This window comes from Bidens hawaiensis, unplaced genomic scaffold, assembly GCF_021521415.1.
Source record: "Bidens hawaiensis isolate Kalapana, Puna unplaced genomic scaffold, B.hawaiensis_p1.1 tig00019071_1, whole genome shotgun sequence".
Taxonomy (NCBI): Eukaryota; Viridiplantae; Streptophyta; class Magnoliopsida; order Asterales; family Asteraceae; genus Bidens; species Bidens hawaiensis.
The window spans coordinates 237,335-245,985 of NW_027492892.1; the positions used below are offsets into that span (position 1 = coordinate 237,335).

The following is an 8,651-nucleotide window of genomic DNA, read 5'->3' on the forward strand; positions in this document are numbered from 1 at the left end:
AAAATACAATTAAATTATAGAAATTAAATTATTAAATTGAAAAAAACCTATATTTTATCAAATTAAATAATTTAATAAGTTCAAATTATATTTTCTACTGGAATATTTATACGAATACGTGGTGCATTCTCACGCAGTTTCTTTATAATAACGAAAAATATACACCCAGTTATTTTATAAGTTGTAATTATATTTTTTCTAATGGAATAGCGAAAAATATGTTTCATTATAAACGACATAAAAAGGGAGCATCATATATAAAATTAGCATGACTAAAACATGCTTTTGTATTACAGATTTGAAAAAGATGGATGAGAACTTTATGAATTCATTGAGGTTGAATGAATACGCGAGAATAAAATTGCTATTCATTCATAATTTATTCCCGTTCTTATCTTTTTAGCCCTATAAATATCGTTCTTTAATTTTTACCACATTCATCTCTTACATTGAAAAGTGTTTATAAATTGATTTAATAAAAAAAATATAGATATGATTTCATTAAAGATATAAAAATTTTTATTATACTAACATAAATATCCATACGTATTTAATCTTTATAATTTAGGTAACTAGTTATTTGATAAAATAGTGTATTGATATGTTTTGATTACACTAACATAAATAATTTTTCATTCAAATAGAAAAATAGTTTAAGTAGAAAATTTTAGCTAAGAATGAATTGTCAAATGATACATATCTCAAATAATTTTACTTTATTAAAATTGTTAGATATCTATCAAAGCACATCATGACCCAAGTTTCATATCAATTTGTTTACACTATACCAATATTATAAAACTATACAACACATACAATATAATAAAAATTGTTCTGATGACATGTGAAGAATATGTCACTTATCAGTATATTCATTTCTAAAACAATCAAACCTGTAGAGTTATTTCGTGAATAGCCACTGCTGTGCGTGTTAGTTCATTTAACTTTAAACGAATATGAACACTAATCACATAAATATTTAGTATTTATATTCGTTTGTTTAAAAAATAAACATGTTCGTGTTCGTTTATGCTCGTTTATATAAAATCTAACTGAACAATTCACGAACATAATTGAACAAATATAAACAAACATAATTGAATCTATATGAACACAAAGAAACATAAACGAACATATATGAACAAGCATAAACGGACATGAATGAACAAACATATATGAACGTTGACAAACATAAATGAACGAATGAAACATATGTTCATGTTCGTTCAAAACGAACACTAACTCTTCGTTCATGTTCGTTTATATATAAACAAACATAAACGAACTTTCAACTGAACATTTCACAAACAGTTGGCTGGTTATTGTCTTATGTCATTTCCGCTTTACAGTGAGGGTAGTAAGATAGTTAAAGCGTGAAACAAGAGCTCATGATAAAAATTTAGTCGTTGGAAAAAAATAAAAATAATAAATATAAAAAATGGTCAAAGCAGACGCCACAGATTCTCACATAATACGTCTGACTGACTAGTGACTAGAATAGAATCTGATGCGATGGCCTCTTTCTTTCTCATGCCTTCAGCTTCCACACAACTATTATTATTATTACTACTATTCCTACACCGTCATCTTTCTTCATCATATCATATCATACGCACTTTACTCTCTCAAATAATAATATAATTAATTAACTAGTTTAGGTTTATTTACTCCGCCGCCGATGTCGTCATCACCGGCGCCGGAATATTCGCCGCCTGCTCCACTCCAGCCGTCAATACTCGACCCTTCACCTCCGCCGTCATCCTTTCCCCTATTTCCTCCTCCGGTAAATGCAACTGGTTCTGAACCTACTCCGTCGGTTCAAAACGGATCTAGTAATAATAATAATAATAATAAGTCTACATTGGTTACGCTCGGAGTCGGAATCGGCATTGGCGGTGCGGTTGTGCTGGTGTTTGTTGCTGTGTTTGTTGTCTGGTATAAGAGGCGGAAGAGACGCCGTCGTCTGGATCATCCGCTAGGGTTTGAAGGTTAGAGTTTTGTTAATTTTAGAAAGTAAATTGCTCAAGTTAAATCTGGAAATTGTTAGGTATTATTTATGCATCTTATAATACAAATCTCAACTTTTTAATTTATGTATTTGGCTGGCAATACATATGATTATTGGCTGTAACAAGTGAGAATGGCATTGGTAGCTTCACGTAGAGGGGTGCGTGCTGCGGTTTTGGGCTAAAAGCCAAAGTTTCGGTTTTTAGTTTTTTCAAGACAGTTCGGGCGGTTGCGGTTTTTTTGGTTTTCGGGTTCAATTCGGTTTTGAATTCGATTTTTTTGGTTTTGCTAATTAAGCTAGTCAAATATAATATTGTACATCTTGATGTTTTAAAATTGGGCATTATATTTTTTTAAATAATTAATATAATATTGTGCATTTTGATATAGACTATTAAGAGCTAATAAGATACTTACATTTAAAATGATTTAATCTCATACAAATCGACAAAACATAACCGATTAACGTTAACAATAAAATAACTATCTAAGTGTATAAAACATAAATGATTCAAAATCGGTTTTTTTTGGTTTGGTTTTTCACAAAACACAAACCGAACCGTTGGCTTGGTTTTTTCACTTTCGAGTTAGTTTTTTCAGTTTCATGCACACCTCTAGCTTCAAGTAGATCTGAATCACTAAATACATTGAGGATACCTAGATTTTAATTGAATTAGGCCTGAATGTTCAATTGATTTAAACCGCTGATGGCTAACTATTCTGTGTATCTATGTTGTGGTCAAAATCTTGCAATCCTCGTCTTCAATTGCCCAAAACTGATCCTCAATAACCCTATTTTTCATTAGAAACTCTACTAGTAGCATTGTCACCAAAAATAGTTGTATCTGTTTTATGTTGTGGGTCATTAAGTACCTTAAAGGCTTAAAACTAGCAGCATTGCCCTTTCCTAAGCATAAATCTCTCAATCAATCTTATCCATATTTAATGTTAAGAGATCAACACGCATGATAGTTTCCTAGGGTTAATCTTACTGAACTTGAACTTAAACCAATTATTGTTGTGATAAATATTCATAGGAGAGTCAAAGTCAAGGAGTGTAAGTCAAGGGCTGGATTTAGGGAGTCAAAGTCACGGGCTAAATTAGTGGGGGAGTTTCCAGCACTTATTTAGAATAAATAGGCCTGTGGTCATATCTTTTTCTTTGTCCATGCCTTGTTTATTTTGATTATTATAAAGTGTTCTTGCATTTGAGATTAGCCCCTCTCGCATTCGGCCCACTTTGTTACTTTTTCACTAAAATCAAGCCTTCGTTTTCTGGTATCTATCATGTTTGTCTTGGTCCCCACATTATATAACCATTATACTCATCAGCTCAAGTAACGTTAATCATTTACATTCATACAACGATACATAGTTGATATTAATATTCTGTGTCACTATGCACTAAACATCCAAGAAGATACATTATGATGGTTTTTGTAGGAAAAAAAATCATTATGATGGTCTTTGTAGCAAAAAAAATGAGCTACTGTGGATATATATAAAATTCACTCCTATAGATTTATGGAAGTCCTGTGATGGGACTCCCATTGTTAACCTCAAATTATACTGTTATTACTTATTTATCAGTGTCTTCTGTCTAATATAGATCTATCATAATGTTTGGATTGTAATAATTAGTTTTCATTGGCTCAAGTTATAGTATCATATTGCAATTCGTGATCTTAAGTTACATTATTAAATATATCTTTTTTTGTGGCTATGCATTTTGTAGATGGCCTTGGCGGTGCACCCAAAAAATGGCAACAGAATGCCCCTCCTTCAAAGGAAAATAAGAAAGGATTGCCCCCAAATTTTACTACTTCACCATCTAATTTTCAGTTATCTTCATTAGGCTCTTCAGCCCCCCCTCGGCACCATTCAACAAGCAGTACTGGGTCTGAAATACCCCATCCAACTAACACAGGTCATGGAAACAGCAAGACCGTATTCACATATGAAGATTTAGCAAAGGCAGCAGATGGTTTCTCGGAAGCCAATCTTCTCGGTCAAGGTGGTTTTGGGTATGTTCATAAAGGAATCCTTCCAAATGGGGAAATAGTTGCCATCAAACAATTGAAAGTCGGAAGTGGACAAGGGGAACGCGAATTTCAAGCTGAAGTTGCTATCATTGGTCGTGTTAATCATAAGCATCTCGTGTCATTGATTGGATACTGCACTTCTGGGCTTCAAAGGATGTTAGTTTATGAATTTGTTCCAAACAACACTTTGGAGTTCCATTTACATGGTGAGTGAAATTTTGTTCTTGAAATCAAGCATCATATCATATATAATATGTTTGGCAAACTTAAACCTAATTCACACCTTTGTTTGTTTAAAGTGCATTTTTAATTGAACAATAATGCACCTGAAGATTTGTTTTAATTAAATAGTGTTTGCTTTTTTGAAGTAAGACCACCCTAATCAATTGCAATAATGCATGCATATGCCACCATATATTTAACCCAACTTTTTAGGCCACCTAAGTATCAATTTTGCTTAGTTTATGCTAATTTTTGGCAAAAACTTGCAAAACAAAAAGTTTATAAAATGGCAAATGGCCTGACTTGAAGAATAAAGTAATGGTATTTACTCTACGAGCACTAGTCTATAACACGTTGACACTTCATCAAAGGCATTTTTGTGTAAATCATCCATAAATAGTTTGCAGATATAAAATGGTAAATTAATGCTCTATATTTGAACTTTTCTCTTATTATACATGTTGATAAACAACTCACTTCGTGTTAAACTTTAATATAACAGGGAATGGAAATGACCTCTTAAACTGGGACAGGAGGGTAAAAATTGCTCTAGGATCAGCAAAAGGATTGGCATATTTACATGAAGACTGTGAGTTTTCAGTTAGACACCATTCTTTTGTTTTTCTCTGTAGCTATTATATATCTTTCAAGATATAAGTTTGGATAATCGTTGGAACTAATTACATTGCAGGTCACCCTAAGATTATTCATCGGGATATCAAGTCTACAAATATACTTCTTGATAACGATTTTGAGCCAAAGGTAGATATTGCTTGCATCACATATAGTTGAAGCCTTAAACCAGATTAAGATTTCTTCATATTTTTTACATATCTTTTAGCATCAAGTATCATCTTATGTCAAAAGTTAAATTCTTTTATTTAGGTTGCAGATTTTGGGCTTGCTCGATTTACTCCTGAAACAGATACTCATGTTTCCACCCGTGTGATGGGAACTTTTGGGTCAGATTTTCTCCCACTTTTCTTGTCATGCCATATTAATCACAAATCAATATGCCTGATCTATCCGTTCCCTTTTCTTTTAATTATTATGAATGGATAATTATATTATTATATTTTCATATGCAAACAGTAAATGAATACATGTTTTCTCAGCTATTTAGCTCCAGAATATGCTCTTACTGGGAAGCTGACTGAAAAATCAGATGTTTTTTCTTTTGGTGTCATGCTTCTTGAGTTGATTACCGGACGCCGCCCGATTGATAAAACTCAATTTTTGGATGATAATATTGTGGACTGGGTAAGTTTTTTTGCTTTTATCAGTTGGCAATCTTCTAGTTGAACATCGTGAATATACACAACCAAAGTGAAAACATATATCCTAATAACATTTGTTTTATTTATTTATTTGTTTTTTGTTACTGAAAATTACTAATGGCACACATCTCATATTTAGGCAAGGCCATTGCTGACTCAAGCATTGGAGGATGGCGATTTTAGCACATTGGTTGATGCAAGACTACAAAATAATTATGACGTTACTGTAATGTCTAGGATGATTACTTGTGCTGCCTTTTGTGTGCGCCACCATGCAAGACGAAGGCCACCAATGAGCCAGGTACTTTTGCTAACCTTTCACATGCACCCATATGATGAACCTTTGAAAGGTAGATGTGGCAAAATAGGTAGCTAAGGCGGGTTGAGTATGCGTTAAAACAGGTAATGTTAAGTACAATTGAAACGGGCCAGGTTGAGTTGACCCGAAACAAGTTTTGTATTTTTTTATAAGAAAGTTTTTCCTTAAAATGGTTTTGGTGTTTTTTTGCGTTTGAAGTATACTTTAAGCGACTTTCAATCTGTTTCACGTTAAGCTAAGTTCTATACAAGTAAGCTACATAAACTGTCCATCGTCCATGTGGGTTGGTTGGTCAAAATGATGAATTTCTTCTTTGGAGTTGTTATTTGGACAATTAAGTCGTAAAAGGTTTCAATTGCACAATCAACTCCCAGAATAAGTTTGAAATCATCTAAGTTAACCTTTTGGGGATGAAATTTTGGATAGGAAAGTTGGTTTACAAAGTTGAGTAACACGAGTTTATTAAACTGAATGCAGATAGCTCGAGCCTTAGAAGGAAGCCTGTCACTAGAGGAATTAGACGAGTGTGTGAAACGTGGACATAGCCGAGTAAACGGTTCCCAGGAAAACTCAGACTTTGAGACAGCCCAATACAGAGAAGAGCTAAAAAAGTTCCAGAAAATGGCATTTGAAAGCCAAAACAACTCTAGTGTGTGGAGCGCGCCCACCAGCAATTTTGGTCAACAGCCATCTGCATCTAGCAGTGAGGCAACTCGTGATCTAGAGTCAGGTATCCATCAAATACCAATTGATTGATTAAGGTCTATAAAAATTAATCCAGTTTGTAGGATTTTTCTTTTTATTTTTAAAGTTAGTTATTTGGAATATTGTGTTTACATAGAGGTGGCTGTTTTATCATTGTACAGGACTATAGTTAAGTTTATGATTTGGTTGGTTTTAGTTTTGGTTTTGGCCAGGACCAAAAGGTTTCTGTAAGGTATTGCGGTGTGTTTTAAGTTTTGTATTTTATGACTTCCAACTAATCCACCTTTGGTTCTTTGTTTTCTTTTACTGTTTATGTTCAACATAACTTTTAAATGCTACTTGTAACATAAATATTCTTAAAAAGATTAAACTAAAGTTACCCTACATTTTTCCATGGCTATGTTTGGTCACTTTATTGTTAATTTTTAGAGATCATAGTCGTATTTCATTTATAATAAAAGAATCTAATTACAATAGAGAGGCAAATAAGCCAGCAAAAGCTGCGCTGCCACCCTCTTTGAATTATCATTTTTCATTTTGATGTCACTTATATAAAAGTTAATAGCAACTATACAAAAGTAACAAAGCCAACCATAACTGCATGTCACTGCAAATTGATTTTCCTGAACAATTTCTTCATGAACACTTCATGCAACTACCATGAGTCACACAAATGATATTCTATCATGAAAACCACAATCACATTTGTATGCACTACAAATACAAAAGTTGTCCTCTTCAATCGGGCATATAAAACCATTGCATTGGAAAGATGTGATAAGAAGTTTTTAGAGTGATTGATACCTTTGATAAATAGCAGTTAAACATAAATGCATAGCCAAAAAACAGAGAGAATGCGATAGTTTACAACTCTCTCAAGTCGTCATCGGAAATATGTAACCAAAGAATTTTTGACGGAAACATGTAACCAGAGAATTCTTTTTTCAGTAAGGAAAGTCAGAGAAGTTCTTTGAAAAAATCAGAAATTTGAGCATGCAAGATCGGTGATGGTTGTGGATCGAGATGAACATTAAATGGATCGACACGAAATCTGAGCATGCAAGTAGGGCTGGCCCCAAAGGTGGGCGAGTCACACCCCCGGTTGAGTCCCTTTTTTACGAGGACCTAAAATTATAATATATATATTTACACACACACGCACATATTTAAAAATGCGAAACCTTATAAAAAATTTTGGATTCTATTATAAATTTAAAACCTTATGGCTATTAGGCCCAAATTTTTTTTATCAATATATAGTCGAAGTATATGACTCTAGTTTATTGACTTATTGGCCCCAAATTAAAACTAAAAATAATATATAAAAAAAAAAGGAGTCGGGACGAGCGAAGAAAGTGTCGAGTGGTAGACTTCCAAGTAATCAACCACTTAGTCCACCACCATCAACCACCATAACCCACCATCTAATCCCCCAAAAGGCCTGCGTTGACCACTAAGGTATGTTATATTACTATTAATTATATGCATATTGTATGAATCATGAGTATTAAATGTGGTTGTTTATATTCTTCTAATATTGTTGTTGATCATTTTTTTATATTGCGTTAGAACCATTGCTGACCATAAACGAGACTTCTTGACATCACAATTGCCGATTGCACAGACACTATTGACTTAACTTCAAACACCATTGTGGACCATAAATGAGACTTCAAGAACACAATGACAAACTAACGAATGCACAGGCGAATATTAGCACAAGAATTTTATAGCAGGTTTTTTCATGGAGAAAATGGTTTTCAAGGATTTTTTACGACGTATTTTGTGAAGACATGGGTGGGTACCGGACTGGGTGCAAACCCAGGTCTAGAAGAATCTTGTCCGACGATCAGGAAGTCTTAGACGTATTTTGTCTTATGATCCTCCCAACTTCTTTTATCCAGCTCTCCAAGAATACAATCGTGTGGAAATAGCCATATTAATACTTAATACAGTCAGTGCTGCCATTGTTCCAATTATCTTTGACTTTAACAGTCAAACGGTCAGCATTTCGCAAACGAGACTGAATTTCGGAATACTATATTAAGTAGCAAATTAGAGAAAACCTAATAAGTTGAC

The 8,651-nt window shown here is 33.4% G+C and overlaps 1 protein-coding gene across 1 annotated transcript; it reads left to right on the forward strand.

Moving 5' to 3' along the window:
- Positions 1-1,670: 1,670 nt before the first annotated feature.
- On the forward strand, positions 1,671-6,703 carry LOC143557567 (proline-rich receptor-like protein kinase PERK15). Its single transcript, XM_077046609.1, has 8 exons — positions 1,671-1,988; positions 3,743-4,255; positions 4,774-4,860; positions 4,963-5,033; positions 5,157-5,233; positions 5,387-5,531; positions 5,688-5,849; positions 6,345-6,703. Exons 1-8 carry the CDS (start codon positions 1,679-1,681, stop codon positions 6,621-6,623), a joined length of 1,644 nt encoding a protein of 547 aa, XP_076902724.1. The 5' UTR covers positions 1,671-1,678; the 3' UTR covers positions 6,624-6,703.
- The last annotated feature ends 1,948 nt before the right edge of the window (positions 6,704-8,651 follow it).

Excerpts from the sequence above, each read along its gene's own strand:
- LOC143557567 (XM_077046609.1), top strand. The coding sequence starts at position 1,679 with ATGTCGTCATCACCGGCGCCGGAATATTCGCCGCCTGCTCCACTCCAG. Across the intron at positions 1,989-3,742 it reads TCATCCGCTAGGGTTTGAAG|ATGGCCTTGGCGGTGCACCC; the intron begins GTTAGAGTTTTG and ends TGCATTTTGTAG. Across the intron at positions 5,034-5,156 it reads ATAACGATTTTGAGCCAAAG|GTTGCAGATTTTGGGCTTGC; the intron begins GTAGATATTGCT and ends TCTTTTATTTAG.